The 16,999-nt window shown below is 33.2% G+C and overlaps 2 protein-coding genes across 2 annotated transcripts; both read right to left on the reverse strand.

Moving 5' to 3' along the window:
* Positions 1 to 825: 825 nt before the first annotated feature.
* LOC138322487 (uncharacterized) lies at positions 826 to 4,198 on the reverse strand. The gene is made up of 3 exons (XM_069266509.1): positions 3,726 to 4,198; positions 2,472 to 2,646; positions 826 to 1,813 (listed from the first exon to the last, which is right to left on the reverse strand). The coding sequence occupies exons 1-3, from the start codon at positions 3,820 to 3,822 to the stop codon at positions 1,180 to 1,182; spliced, it is 906 nt and encodes a 301-aa protein (XP_069122610.1). The 5' UTR covers positions 3,823 to 4,198; the 3' UTR covers positions 826 to 1,179.
* A 1,354-nt stretch (positions 4,199 to 5,552) lies between these two features.
* LOC138322488 (guanine nucleotide-binding protein G(i) subunit alpha-like) lies at positions 5,553 to 16,851 on the reverse strand. Its single transcript, XM_069266510.1, has 8 exons — positions 16,561 to 16,851; positions 15,373 to 15,415; positions 12,742 to 12,883; positions 12,024 to 12,172; positions 9,745 to 9,873; positions 8,405 to 8,531; positions 6,782 to 6,935; positions 5,553 to 6,388 (listed from the first exon to the last, which is right to left on the reverse strand). The coding sequence occupies exons 1-8, from the start codon at positions 16,676 to 16,678 to the stop codon at positions 6,204 to 6,206; spliced, it is 1,047 nt and encodes a 348-aa protein (XP_069122611.1). The 5' UTR covers positions 16,679 to 16,851; the 3' UTR covers positions 5,553 to 6,203.
* Positions 16,852 to 16,999: the final 148 nt, after the last annotated feature.

Here is a 16,999-nt window from a genome sequence, read left to right on the forward strand (position 1 = left end):
GGTGGTAATGGTGTAAAGTAAGTAACTTTAACTAAGAGAAGAATCAACGTTTGTCAACGGTTGAGCATCTTTTAAATAAGCTCTTATTATTTACAAACGTCATTTATTGATACTGCCGACATGCTACATCATCTGAAAGTAACATGAAGCAGCATTTTTAACATAATGAATTATCATATTTTTTAGATCTGATTTTCTACATCTCTTATTTGCTAATACACAGTCATGTTGAGGCAAAATTAAATTATTGTTTCCATTTTTAACAACTTGTTATCATAAAAGCAAAACCCATTAATTTGATCAATGTGATGTTATACCGAACTAGTACAATATAAAAGATTGACTTTAAGCTATGTTATCGGTTATTATTTGATTCCACCAAAGTGATATACCACCATACTGGTCTCAATAAAAGTCGATAATTGATATATATTATATTGTTCGACGTGGTTTGAGGACTGATCATGTATGTATCAGGTATCTGGAACAAAAGGAGATAAATTTAATATCTAAAAACTAACACGTTTGACTGACTCGGCTATTTCTCATATGCAAGACATTTTCAATATAAAACTATTTTGATACAGATAGAACCAGATTCCATAGGCTCTAACCCAGACAATAACATATACCAACTAATATATACTGTATACTTATCATTTCTGCGCTGTTTAGATGCCTCAGTTGGCTGCCTTGAAACAACGAATATCAAAACAAAAAAATATCATATACATTTTTGAGACGCTTTCCCACTAACCACTAATATCTCTGTCCAAGAAATATGCAACGCAGATTCAACGAATCGATGACACTGATAACATTAAATAGGCGAAGTATACGTTTTATTCTGTTAACGAAAATATAAACGATGTTTTAATAAATACATAATGTAGGCCTTTCCTTCAGTATTTTGACCTTTCACATTTCACATATAGCAGTCACTTAATCACTGATATCCAAGTTTTAATTGCATTCAAATTTATTTATCATCTGTATGCTTCGATCAGTGTGTCACTTTAATCTTTACATCCTTATGACATAATCACAGAATATACATGTACATGTGTTTCGAGAAGAACTTATAATAACAAAACCCTTAATGTCATTTTTTAGTTGAGTTCATCACACAAATTGCTCACTACTATCTACGTATTGTCCGTTATTACTATATTAATTCAATTAAGCAAGTCCAAGAAGTTTCATGGCAAGAAGACGGTTGAGTTCCATGTCGGTTGAAGGTTTCTCCGCAGCAGTTTGTTTAGGAACAACTTCCTTAGGATCAGGGAAGGGTTCATTAGTTCTTCTCATTGTTATCGATCTTGAAAAGGTTTTCTGAGGATCTCGCGAGATCGGCCAATCCATCGGAGAACCAGACGAAGACACGCGTACTGTCCTGGACGATTGACCGATAGGGATATTGTCCGTTTTCGAAGACATATGGAATGATCGTGAGCCGGACGCCGGTCTCCTCGTGGGCATCGACCAAGCGTTCGGCATCATGGTTACCATATCATCAATCATATTATCAGGCCAGTGGCTGTTACGTCTACTCGCCACCATCATCGGTTGTGGTCTGCTCTTTGGTTTCTCGACTTCAGTGTTAGCTGAATGGAAGACCCGGTGAACGACCTTATCCATTGTTTGTGGTCCCATATTGGTAACATGCACCATTCCATATTGGTTGGGACGAATCGGTTTCTTGGTGAAGCAATTAAGTTTATGGTCCTCCGCTAGTACAATGATTGGTTCACAGCCATCAGGAATCACGTCACATTTCTTCGGTACCTGGAAAGATCCTGCGTAAAATCCAGTTCTAAAATGGAAATTAAAATGTTTTACAAATCAATTAAGCTTCATTTACAATATCGAAAAAAAAACTTCATGGCAGATAATTTTGCGATATTTATCTGTTTGCATGATAAAAAAGCTGCTTCTATGAATAAGATGTTTTTATATCATACAATGTTACCTGAAAGCTGTTTTCACCTTGCATAAATTCTATAAATAGAACTGTTTATTCGAAATGCTTTTCAAAATTGATAATGAAGGAGTAGACAAAAATGACTCTTATGGGTTTATTTCTGAATGTAATTAAAGTGGTAGTTTCTGCTCCTGCTTAACATCCAGTGAACGTGTAGACGACTAGTTGCCCGTCGTCAGTATAATGTGAACAAGTGAAATGTGCTTGTTTGGTGTCTCATATAGCATGCTTAGGTAGGATAGTATTGTAAAAAGGTCAAAAATTCCACTTTTACAAAGTTACACGAAAAAAACCTGTAGTCTCCCAGAATGCGCTCGCACTTCGCACACGACGTCCTTATATATACTGGCTTAATCTACATGTAATCTACCAACCAACTAGTTAACCAACCAATTTATGGATGTCTGTATAATTATCATTATTTTCATATTAGTATTTATAACGCGCTGTAACTAAAAAGACATTTCATACATCCAATTACCGTACTCACCCACAGCAGTGAAGTCCGTCCTGGCGACATTGACAGTGTTCACAGTCTAGCGTGTCAAATGTTGACCCAACAGTCACATTCATGCGCACGCGTGTTACATTTTCCATTGAAGTGTGATTGTCCGCCGTATCTGCATGGCTTGTGTATTCACAGTAAAACCTCTTTGATCCGAAAACTGAAAACAAATGATATATTGAGAACTTAATTATTGCGGTTACAAAACTGCCTGGTAAAGAAGTAGCTTTCATGTTGTCACCATGTTCATATAATCTAATTATTAGTACTGACTATCTCATTGATCATTACTTTCATAAGTAAATAACACATAGTTGCAATATCATCTTCAAATATGTCCGGAGCCCAATATGTGTTACATAGAATTATATCCAATACTGAAACCAATGCTCAAGAACATATCAAGTGTGATTAAAAATAAATGTTACTTATTATAAGCCCTTTTATTTAAGTTGACAACACGTTTTAATTCGTTTATGCTGTACTTAACATAGTTTATACTTTTTCAAGTATAATGACAATTCTGCACCGAATTTCTTTAGCAAATTACGGTTCAACTTTTAACATTAATCTATCTTCGTGAATTCTCATCACTTGCTAATGATGTCCCATATACTTACAGTATACTTTCTACACTATATCTTAATTTAGTTTCATAAACAGATTGACTGAGAAATCATAGCCCCAAAACACAGATATTTCATCACATTATGTAAACTTAAATCATTTAGAATTTTTGAAACAGCGATCGTCTGTGTTTGGAAAAGATGAACCGTTTATTGCATGTAAATATATATATTTTAGTTTTGAACAAATATTGCACGCTTTAATGTATATTTTGACTATATATTTGTTTCTTTAAATAAATATTTTAGTTCTGAACAAACAATTTTTTGAACATATATTGCGGGTTAACGAACATTATATTTGTGAATATGTATTTACATATGACAACAATATCAATTGTATGTTTTATGAACATTTTTACGTACTATATTCAATCATTTTATCTTACATCCAGTATACGTTCCTGCCAACATTTCGCATTTAGCATTTAACACGAAAAACACTAAACCTTTAAGTCAAATAAAATTGAAACGGATAAATTAGTACAGATCAATATGTACACCGTCAATAACTTTTAATAGTCCTCTTAGACTAGTTAAAAGAGAAAATTGTGTACAGTAGAATGAATAAAAGATTAAAAAATATCAAAACATGCAAAGGAAAAATACTCACAAGTTGTTTCATTTTTGATGGGACTGAACCAACAAGATGCATTTACAGCTACAAGAACTGAAGCTAGAATCAAAACGCTCCAAAACGAAGCCATCATAGGTAATGTTCCCCTGATAACACTTTTCCTTTAAACTGTCCCCGAACGAGCTTGCTTGTTCCTTTTGTATGATGGAAAACGGCTCTTGTTTCTGTCGGCTATCCGTCACGATGTCAAGTCATTTGTTTACACAGTACTTATGACTAATTATAACCTCTCATTAGATGGCTTTGAGCAGAGTTTGGGCGTCCGTCATCACTTGATGTACTTTTGCTATTGGGTGTTCAACATCACACGACAACATACGGGATTCACGCAGATGATGCTGGTGATGTTTTCTTTTCATTTGATCACGACCTTGCAAGCAAGGATGATGTATTACTTTGTTTTGAAAGACTAGATTTTGCGCTCATCCTCGAGACGTGGGTGAAAAAGTCACGGACAATCTCTCATATATATAAATCATGCTTCTATAGCATGAAGGAAAGAGTAAAGAATATATTAAATAATATGTTGTATCCACCCAATACTGTTACAGTATTATTTGATATCATATTTTTTTTATTTGATGATCAACAATAAAAATAAAATAATAACAATAGAAATATATTATCAAGCAATACGTTAAGAAGCATTACGTCGGAATTATCTACTATTTATAGGTATAAAGATCAATGAACTATATATTTTCCATAGACCACAGTGTTATTTTTAATGCACTTGTACAGGTTTTTTAAATTAAATATTGTTATCGTGTTCTATACTGAAGTCTATGTTCTTATAAAACACTATTAAGCAGAATCTACAGCTCAAACTCCCATCAGGGTAGCCATTTTTAAATGAAATTAATCTTGCACTGAATAAATGTTTTAAATATTTTTATTATCTAAATGGATATTTGGAACCCAAATTTCAATCTAACTTTGAAATCATATATAATTGTTACCTTTGTTGAATTACTTGTCAGAAAACATCTTTAGTTTGTGATCGCGGTGGTTGAGTAGTTCATGAACTGTCTCGACATATTACCACAAACCCTTCGAATCCCATGTGGGGAAGTTGCCAGATATTGACCACTGGTCGGTAGTTTTTCTCCGGGTACTTTCGGAATCCTCCACTAACAAACTTGGCACGTCCTTACATGACCCTGACTGCTAATAGGACGTAATAAATGATAAAACCCAACTCTGATCAGTGTTTTATTTACATGCAATTTGTTGCTTCGTATAAGTATTATAAAAATGAAATCATTGCACGTAAAAATCAAGGGAAATATATTGACATTGATATACAATTTATATTTTTTTGTAGGTATAAATGAATTACATTTTCTGATGTTTTTATCTGAATAAAAATGAGTTGCGATTGACAGAACACAGTTTCTCACGCGATTCAAACCACTTTCAAACATACTGTAAAGCCGTTTATTTTCCATGGGGATGATATTTTCGCGGTGGATGATTTGCATGCATGCCCACAGCCGATTTTCATTATATGCATCTTATTATAGTGAGCTATGCCAAATACATGTTGGGCTATGAAATGATAATCGACAAATAGATTCAAAGCAACGCACCTATCATTATTTATGTATACAAAAACTAATTACCAACTCTGTTTTATTTCAATTCTACAATATAGATTACAAGTTGTGTTTATAGTCACCTGTAATGTTATATTTTCAAAAAATAAGTTTAGTATGAAAGCTTCAAACGACTCAAGAGATTACTGCGAAGACGTTTAAAAGATTAATATACACGAAAAAAGTACATTAAATATCTAGAGAAAAAAGTACATTAAATATCTAGAGAACAAAAGACATACATAAAAAGGCAATGGAGTAATGTTACTAGAAAAAACAAGGGTTAAAAAGGAACACCCTGTGGGACACATGTTGTAAAATGTAAAAGTATTTCCTGACATTGCGATTTTAGTTGTACTGATTGTATAATCGATGATTTCACTGTGACTTGGTAATGAATTACACATGACATTAACCGCAATATGAAACATTTGTAATTGTATATTACACTTAATCACCACACTATTGATTCATTTATACATTTCTTTAATATTTCAATAATTTACCACTTATGTAAACGTCCAGCTGCAGCATTATACTCATTAAAAACAATAAAGAAATATCCCAAAATCGTTGATAAACTCTCTTCTTTATACAATCTATTCGGTCCTCAAAAGCATATTTCTTTGTTTCGTAGTCAATATCTAACTTCTCTTTTGTCTAAGTATAACATGCTATCTTAGGCGGTTGTGAATGTACATGAATATATATAAATACCCCATTCATGTTTTCGACATTTCAGTAGACGCCACACAGCAGTATGCAGTCATATTTATTCAGTAAAACATCCCGTAAGGCTGTATATACTTTAACTATGTCATCACATCTACATGTATGTAAACGTTTTAACACATTGCTGCTAAAGGAACCCCGCCGCTGCGAGGTTCTTTTCGAGAATAACGTCGATGGCTGCATCAAACATGCAATCAATGTTTGCCGTATCAGTGGCTGTGGTAAAATGACAGAAAATTCCACTCTTACGTTGACCTATGTTTTCAAACATTCTCGAGATGTATTGAGCCGATTCTGCGACAGAATTTCCACCTAAAACAATATTAATGAAAGCAAGCTAGATGATGTAGAAGGAAACTGAGGAACAAACATGTTTTAATGGTATTTCGATAGTTGTTTCGCCTAGTTGCAAGACTAATGCTTGTTAGTTAACCAGAAGAGTTATTTAGCAGTATGCCATCTGACTAACAATCTGAAGTCATCAGTCATATGAGCTTTCTAAGTTAACAATGGGGAAGCGTCAGTAAAATAACTAGCAAATTTAAAAGCCAGTGATAATTATTGCCAATACTATCACAGCGAATATTGTTATCACAGATAATTCAACCATAAAATACTATTGTGTTTATGTTATAAATCCAGTAATACTTAATGGCAAAAAGTTAATTGACACAAGAAAAATCATAAGTCAGAGAACGTTCTTACCTTTATAATTCGGAAAGCAACATTCGAGAGATTTTCTTTTGATCATAACTTTGAATATATCCATTTTGTTCAGAAAAAGAATAAAGGCTTGCTTTAAAAGAAACTTGTTAGTGCGTAAGGACTCGAAGACCAGAAGAGACTCGTGAAGCTTGTTCTGAAGAGAAAAAAATTACATATGATGTTACGATATTACAAGCATTCAATTTGGACATATTGGCATTACACCCAATCCATGTGGAAAGAAAATCTAAAACAAATTTACAATTCAGCATTTTTTCGTTAGAAAGGGAGAGGGGAAAGGGAAGAGAAAGGAGAGAGAGACAGAAAGAGGGAAGAGCGAGACACACACAGGGAAGGAGAGAGAGGGGGGGAGACAGAGAGGGGGGGGGAGGGAGGGAGAGAGTGGGAGGGGAGAGAGATAGAGAGAGCTCGAACGCAAATTCAAATGCCACGCTAATACTTGTATAAATGCAAGATGCATGGTTATTAATAAAAAACCTTGTTTGCGTATTTATATTCGTGTAGTCATTATATTCACGTAGTCATTATATTTCATTATATTTACGTCGTCATAATATTCGCATCGTCATTATATTTACGTAGTCATTATATTCATGTAGTCATTATATTCACTTAGTCATTATATTCATTTAGTCTTTATATTTACGTCGTCATTATATTCGCGTAGTCATTATATTTACGTAGTCATTATATTCACGTAGTCATTATATTCACGTAGTCATTACATTCACTAAGTCATTATATTCACTTAGTCATTATATTCACGTAGTCATTACATTCACTTAGTCATTACATTTACTTAGTCATTATATTCACGTCGGCATTATATTTACGTCGTCATAATATTCGCATCGTCATTATATTTACGTAGTCATTATAATCATGTAGTCATTATATTCACTTAGTCATTATATTCACTTAGTCTTTATATTTACGTCGTCATTATATTCGCGTAGTCATTATATTTACGTAGTCATTATATTCATGTAGTCATTATATTCACTTAGTCATTATATTCATTTAGTCTTTATTTTTACGTCGTCATTATATTCGCGTAGTCATTATATTTACGTAGTCATTATATTCATGTAGTCATTATATTCACTAAGTCATTATATTCACTTAGTCTTTATATTTACGTCGTCATTATATTCGCGTAGTCATTATATTTACGTCGTCATTATATTCACAGTCATTATATTCGCGTAGTCTTTATATTTACGTAGTCATTATATTCACGTAGTCATTACATTCACTAAGTCATTATATTCACGTAGTCATTATATTCACGTCGTCATTATATTCACTTAGTCATTATATTCACGTCGTCATTATATTTACGTCGTCATTATATTCGCGTAGTCATTATATTTACGTCGTCATTATATTCGCGTATTCATTATATTTACGTAGTCATTATAATATTTACGTAGTCATTATATTCGCTTAGTCATTATATTCCAGAAGTCATTTTATTCCCGTAGTCATTATATTCGCGGTGTCATTATATTCGCGAATATGTTGAAAATTAATTGGTTTACAATAGTCAGTACAAGTTATTTGTCACATTGTATAGGTTCTTCACATTGACGGTTTAGATACCTGTTGTGTTGACATGTCTATCTGGTAGTAGAAGGAAATTGCCGTCACAAAGATAACTGCCGTTGTATTCTCAAAGCAGTGGATCCATTTCATTCGCTCTGATCGGTTCCCACCAACGTCGATCATACTGGGAAGACAGATTGGAGGCATTAGACACGTCAGTTTCAGATACAAGGAATGCTTTCGTTCGTCATTCAGCTTAACGATCAAGATGTTAAGTTATCAATCTAGACTAACGAAATAATGTATATAAACAAAACCTTTTTCCAGAAGAGGTGCATTCTCGATATATTCAAGGGTATGCTATCTATTTATGACTTCAGATACATGTAGTATATCTTTATACCCCTTAGCAGTCATAACAAAACTGGTGGTTATGTTGCGGCAACAAATGATACATGTAGTGTTTTTGTCTATTAATGTCATCCAATAACGCTAACGTGACGCTACCCAAATTGGAACACTACCCAAACACTTTTGAAATATGTGATACAGATTTTTCTGTTTACAATCAAAACTACCAATAATTGTCCTGAACAAAAATTTAGGTGCTGAATAGTAACTGTGACAATTATTAGATGTCATTCTTTTTCCAGTTGCTTATTACCTGTATTTAAAAACGAAATAATGAAATTGTGAAAAAATCCGGGAAACGAATCTTGCGAAAACCCTAAAAACATCATATATTTTGAAACAAGAAAAACAAATACCCAATGGAATATTTTTGAAAGCTATATGACTTAAACAAACTAAAAAAATGTTTGAACTTTCTTTAAATGAATTCAAACATTTTTATGGTATCTATACACTTTTTAATCAAACTATATTTAGGGGGTATCCATTTTGGGTACTCGAACCTGCTGAAGCACGGGGCTAAAACGGGCATGCTTCAAGCTCTCTCTTTCAAAATATATAAATTGCTGATAAGTAAACAGATAATTAAATTAAAACTGAAGGATCTATTTGTGGAAGGTTAAGTAAAAAATCTGGATCCATGCACACGTTAGAATTTTTTCAAAAGTATCTTCAAAAAGTGTTCCAATTTGGGTAGTGTCACGTTACACTGAATGTCTTTGTAGTTGAGCGCCGCTCTCTGTAATCATCAAAGGAAGTCGTTGTTGGCATGTGATTGGTCAGTTCTGTGTTCACCTGAAATACCTCCAGTTGTTATATACACTTGTCCAGGGGAGGGGATCACGAGCGTGATAGTAACCCCTTGAGTTACAGAAGTTTAACTTCCAAAGAAAACTATTTCATTGAAAAATATTTGAACGTTTGATACAAACTTGAAATTATCTGTTTTACTATAATCATTGGTATCGTGATGGGATGGAGTATACCTTAATTTATGCCCTTTAAAGTCGAAGATGAGTTCTGTGACGCCTATTGTTACCACACTCGCGTGGAGAATATCCTGATCTGTAGGAGTAAAATCAGGGGACGCTATACGGTCAAATGACTGGAACAGACTGCAAAATATACAAGAAAATCTCAACGAGAACACCAACAAGTACAGACTTCATCTATTGAACATCAATTTGAAGACATGATAGTAGAATCTACTAGAAGGAATGAAATTTGACATGGACATTTTGGCATAAACACATCAAATGCGGCAGTATGATTGAATTCCATTAACATGTTGTATTACACTTCCTAGCCACTGCGAAAAAACCTCACATTGGCAATAGAAAATGAAAAAAAAGCTTTTGCTTTGTTGTTGGAAACTGTTAGTTTTGCACATATACAAATATATTTACACTTGCTAGGCTTGGTCACTATACGCTAATACTAGCCGATTTTGTTTACCATAACTGCATGTAACATTGAACTTTGAACTTGCGTAAGGAAATGTTCTGTGCAACGTAAAAGGACTACTTTTTTAAAAAAGAAACACATGGCTTTGTTTACATTTTGACGCAACATTACGTGTATATTGTTTTTCATAGAATTTTGGAAAAATGTAAACAATATATACATATTTTATATTTATATATGATTCAAACAATTTTTAAATTAACAATTGTATAAAGAAACGGAAAAATATCCCGACCGGGGCGACGTGCTTTCATTTTTGTTAAAAATGATGGGTGTCAAATGTAAATATTACCTCTGTGCCTATGTTCGTCCTACGATCGAGCCTTTGGGTTGGACGGGTGTGAGACCCTCTGATAGAGGTCAGTTATAAATATATCCTCTTGTCTTTGTTCTTTGAGTATTTAATCATGTGTATTATAAAACATGCACCGCTAATAATCCACTTGTTGACAGTTCCGCGTCACCACAAATACATTGTATCTATCGAACACAAGTGAATTTGTTTCATCTATCGATGGCGATATGGATCTAAGCGTAGATAATATAATCACATGGCTCCCAAGGATGTAATATCGTCAAGTCAGACGACATCTCAAACACATTGAGCTACTTGAAAATCGGTGTTTTAACAACTTCGGCAAACTAAAGTGTGTAAGCGTGCGTCAGCTTCGTCTCGCTGCACAATAACGGTCACCGAGTTCGCACATGTGGCCGTGTACAAATTCTTTATGTTATTACGCTATATATTAACTTTAGTAAAATTGAATATATATTTAAAGTTCTGATCTGATAAATAAAATTATCTCTGAAATTTACTTTGTTTGCATGTTTATTTTTCCAAATATAAAACTTTGGTATCTTAGGAACATCGCGAAAGAAAATATTTTATCTTGATTGAACCTTTCCGTTCCCATCACGTTAAACGGTGACTCTCCATTTTGAATCGAAGCGGGAGACAACCGTATCACAGTCTAGACATTGGTCTTCCGCATCTTCGGCGGCGGACCATTTTTGCAATCACGTCTAAATCTATTGTAAATGTTTTATGTTTCATCTGGATTACATTGATAATAAAGTTGTTTCTAAATAAATGTATGACAAAATGTAATATTTGCGTTATTTATCTTTTATCAGTTGTATTCTACTGACGCACTATTTACTTACGTCTCTCGTTGTAGACTTGCACAAGCCCAAAAACTCGCATTTTTAAAAACAAAAATCAACAAAAATCTTATACGGTTGAATTGAATTCGCAGTTCATTCAATTTGTTTCAAGAGCAACTCAATTCATCACCCCATGAAATCGACCAAAGCAAGATTCAATCCTTAAATGAAATGGAACTATTTTCTTCATTTATATGATATTACTATACAAAAGAAAGTGCAACGGTTACACACTACACTCGGATGTAGCAGGACTATACTCAGTGTAATGTTATATGCATCCTCGATTCTTCAGGGATTACTATCACTGACATTATATCTACCCTTGATTATATGATATTAAATCTTGAGGCGAAAAAAAACCAGACAAATCATAGGCCATTAGAGACTCCCTTTGTAGACTACGGAGAGCGAGGCCTAATTTGAAAGCATCACAGTCAACTACAGTATACCAATTCTCCATTCCTTTATTGTGATCAAAGGATCAAATTTCCGGTGCCTTCTGTCGCCTTCAGTTTAACTATGAGATAGTCCGTGGTTGTATATGACATTAATGATAGTAACCCGTGGAGTATCGAAGATGTGTTTTATGAAAAACAATGACAACAAGTTAATAGATAATTAAAAACAAACTTACTAGTTAGCCCCATCACCAAGACAAAAATCAGGACCTCTTTGCACGCATGCTTGAAAACCTGGCGTGCAGTACAAGTATTTCAGCTCTACTACAAAGTCAAGTAATTCTTGATTGCGTCTGTCCCTCATCAAAAACAAATTTGAGTATGTCTGAAATACATTGTAACGGATATACTGTAAATTTATGTATTCTAGAGGTTAAATGATTTTATCATTTTCGAGTCAGATATTGTGCTATCACATTTTCTGGGTACCGTTTATAGATTCAGTTATTATGTACAATACGATAAGTCATCATTGTGCTTATGTGTTGTGTTTATGATCGTTTTTGCACTTAGAATAAATTTCGCGTAAAATCGTTTTTAATTTACGGTATTAAATTTCTATGTATTTTAAAGGGGGAATTAATCTGTAAATTATCAACATATTTTCGCACCTTATATTTGCTAAGGTCTGCTCTATCTGTGTCGGCTTTTTTCGAGGTGATTAAATCTCGCAATACTAATTTCCTAATAATAAGTTTAATCGCATGCAAACAATTGTTGGTTTAATGTGACTTCAAAGATGTTTCTTCCATTTTTATGCCAACAGAAAAAAAGAACCATTTTACACAATGTATTACATGTATCATTATGGTCTTGTCAATTGGGGCGAAGTTCATGCATATATGACCAAAACAATTAAAATCAAACAATTAAAATGTAAGTACGATGTTTTACCTCTGATGTCTCGTCATCAAATGATATCCCAAAGAGCAGCATGGCCCGGAGGACATTATCCGTGTACTGCATCAGATTTTCTATTATAACGTTCTTGTAGTACTGTCTCTCTGACATGCTGAAGCCATTGGCATGGATAATCCTGTAATGATTCGTAACAGAAATATTTAAACCCAATGACAAGTGGTTAACAAAAGTAATATTTTGTTAATTACATTTCAAGAGTGAAATATAAGGTTTTATTGTGAAGATATATGTCACAGTGGTATTTATCATTCGATTGACAAAATTGTGATATTTACACCCAATATTGACCAATCAAAACAAATCATTTACAGTGAAAATATCGTTTTGGGTGGAATACTTTATTTTGAAATATCTTCATGCATCTTCCCATTAAATTTTTCATTTTTATTTGTTAGAGCATATATGTGTTGCATTAGTTTTTCTCTCATACATGTTCTACACTGGCTGGTCTCGGTAAATACACGCGTGTCACCTGAGGTTTTATTTCATGGCTACCCATGCAATAAAGCCTCGTGACTTCACAGCGTCAACAAAAATACTGTTTTCTCGGTAAATTTTTAACACTGTTTAGAAACTATGCTAGGTTTACATTAAAAGATGCAAACAACGAGATTTGCGTTGAAAATATCGCGCAATTTTCATAAATGGAGAATTGACTTGAAGTCGCAGTTTTTTTCGAATTTATTTCAAAATGGCGGAAATTTATAGAAGTAAAATTGCAATAATGAGAGAAAAATGCTCATTCATATGTGTATATGAGAGTTCACAAAATGATGTAAAACCCTCAGCAAGCCTCGGGGTTTACAACATTTTGTGAAGCTTGGGAAGAATATCCCTATCCGTCATTTACAAATATTTAAAATCTTATTATAGTCTTAAAGATGCTCCACCGCTATATACTACTCATCGTTTTAACAATAATTGGTGTTTAATTGTGTCTTTATATATCTAATTAATACAAACAATAATTGGTGTTTAATTATGTGTTTATATATCTAATTAATACAAACAATAATATAAAATAATTTAATTTGCTTTTGGTGCATACGCAATCAATACTTCATTCCATATAGGACATAGTGCCAGGGATATTTTTCGGGATGCAATTAATTATTTTTGATATTTTGATCTTTAAGTAAAAATAGAAGCTCAAACTTTTCAATGGTGATTATGGTGTAAAGTAAGTAACTTTTGCAACTGAAGAAAAATACTAAATCGTCTGCTCCTGTTTTCGATAAGAGAAAAAATACCATTTGTCAGCGATGGAGCATCTTTAAAATCTTATGTTATTTTTCCTCGAATTTGTGCCCCGTATGTGTTTATATAATTAGTAAACGGTCGCGACCGATTGGAATACATGAACTGATATCAGTTGTGCTACGTACTCGAAAAAAATATCAGCTTCTACCCAACTCGATGAAATAAAACTGTTATTAATCAAGAAATAAGGAATACCCTCTAATTGTTAAACATTATCATTAATATATATGGAAGTTAATGACGTAATATGTGACGAATCTTTGTCTAAAACTTATAAGATAATGATATTACAACACCTCAAACTTTGCGAGGTTTCCCAAAAGGTGGGATATCACTTTTCAGAAGGAGACTGACGTTTTTTACGTATGTCATATGCTTTGATGAACAAATCAAACTAATTGATTGTTAGAATGAGGTATAATGATCATTTATCATTTTTTTATGCTACACACGCGTTATATTGCCAATATAGAGAAATTACAAATAAAATTATTTAAAATGAAGATGTACGTTCCGTATGACATATTAAAAACAACACTTGTGTTTCCCTATCCCTAGTGATTGTATTGTTAGTCTGACTATATACTTTGTAGTGTGGTCAATAATGTATCGGTAGTAGGGATCAACCAACTAAATAAAAAAGACCGTCGAAATGGCTCCTGTGTATACAAGATTGAGCCCAGGATAGAATTTTAACCCGGCCGCTGATTGGCTGGCTAATTATGAATTTCAAAAGTAAAAATGTTTTCTGACATGTGGTTATTCCTAGATAACCATATGAATTTGGAAATTCATATTGAGATTTAGGTTTGATAATGAATAGGTAAAAGCATTAGAATTTCAGGATTTTTTAGTGCAAAATGCGCCTGATTTCAATAAAGCTACCCTAGTTGGAGTTTCAACAGAAGGACTCAAACTTTTTTTCTATTTAGTGTTATATGAGAACCTAAACTTTAATTATAGAACACAATAGCTAACTAATATTCCTTTGTTTTAATAATACAGTACAAAACTTTAACAAAGTTTAACACTGTGGCCTATGTAAAATTATTTAGTTGGTTGCTCTCTAGTAGGCACACATATCGAACTTTGTCATCCGTGTATTTTTATTTCATATAACATGTACAGAACAAAGTCACTAGCTTTAAATTTTTGTCAACATATATCCCTTCAGGGGAGAGGGGGGGTGCATTCTGCAGCTTTCTCTTCAAGTCACCATCTTGCCTTATTTATGACGTTAGATAGTATGTCTTATTCTTAAATATGATATATAACGGTATACCTTCCTTTTGATCAACACTGTATTCTATATATTAAGTAATAAATCGAAGTGACTTTACCTACCGCATTTGTCTAAACAAGGTCGTTTTTCCTGATTCGGAAACTCCTGCAAACATATTGAATTCCAACAACGTAAATGTAAAGTGTGAAAAATACTGAATCTCAAAGTGACAGTCAATCCACAATCGTCAATTATCTACGTGATGGAACATGTGAAAACAATTCATATTGAGACCAAACTGTGATCATGTATTGATCATCTGTATTTCAAATAAAAAAAACTTAATCTAAGATTATGATGAACAATTTCTCATATCAAGGCTTAATACCTCTCTACTTTTTTCATAAACATATGCCATTATGATAGATCATAATTAATCAGCATCATTAATGAACTAATTTTATATAATTTTCAAAAGGAACATTTACCATAAGGAGTATACCGTTTATGGAGGTTTTCTAAGTTTACCTTCTCAAATTGTTTCCAAACAAAAATATTTTGATCAATAGGTAAGTTAAAGGGACAACTCACTCAGGCTAATTCTTTTACATAACCAAGAAGCAAAATATGGCATAAAATTTTTGTTCTACATTTCTTATGCAACATATAACATAAAATATTGATAAATTCCACGTCATTGATTAGTATTTTAATTAATACCGTTGTAAATACAAAAATTACAAATCGTTGATCAATTACTGTTACTATACCCGAGCCAAAGTCACGCACGTTAAACGAATGAACAACATAACCATTGAGGAGGTGATAAAATGATTTTAAGTCATGACAATTCACCTAATAAAGTAAACACACTACTGTCAGAGCGATTTAAGCAATTCTAGACAAAAGTTGCATTACTTTACGTGCAAGGGACAAGGTTCGGCATACAAGAAGTTCGACCACTATGTGTAATGGCGGGCAGTGATCGAGTTTGAACATTTCAGATGCATTTCACAACCATGGGCTTTTCTGGCATATCACAGTACCGACTGATCTAACTTCTATTAGAACTGGGTTTTCCGATATATTCACAAATTTTAATGTTCTATTAAACTGAATTGTCCCTTTAAATAACAATAAAAATATTTCCCTTTCGCACATGGACTCTCCTACCATTTTCCATACTATTACTCTTTTAATCACAGACATACATTATTTTCACTTTATTTGCATGCACTTACACTTTTTACATCTTAATTTGTCACGTGTGCTCAAAGTTAACAATTATAAAGTTAATTTAAAGTACCTACCCAATAATAGAAATTTAACTTCCTTTAGGTATCTTCCTGCTAAGATGCTTCTGTCTATTTTCCTTGAGTGTTCCTGTTGTACTTGCAGTACGATATTTCGACTTCCAGAACAGCCCATGGTTCTGCTGATTGTTCTACTACACGCACAGCTGTTACGTAGTGTTACTTTGTAGACAAAATCGCCTTTTTGTGTGCCATCACAACAAAATCAAATCTTAAATTGCAAAGATTAATATTTCCGCTTAGAACTATCATTGGGTAACTGACCAAAGTCTATTTAAACGATGGATGATGACGTCAATGAAATATGAAACCAATCGAATCGTAGAGGTTTACAAAAGCGATAGTAATAACAAGCTGTCAGGATTATAAATAGCTGGTGTACTTACGTGCATAAAGGCTTACAATTTGCTTTGACACACTGTTTAACGTCTGCCTT

This window comes from Argopecten irradians, chromosome 4, assembly GCF_041381155.1.
Source record: "Argopecten irradians isolate NY chromosome 4, Ai_NY, whole genome shotgun sequence".
Taxonomy (NCBI): Eukaryota; Metazoa; Mollusca; class Bivalvia; order Pectinida; family Pectinidae; genus Argopecten; species Argopecten irradians.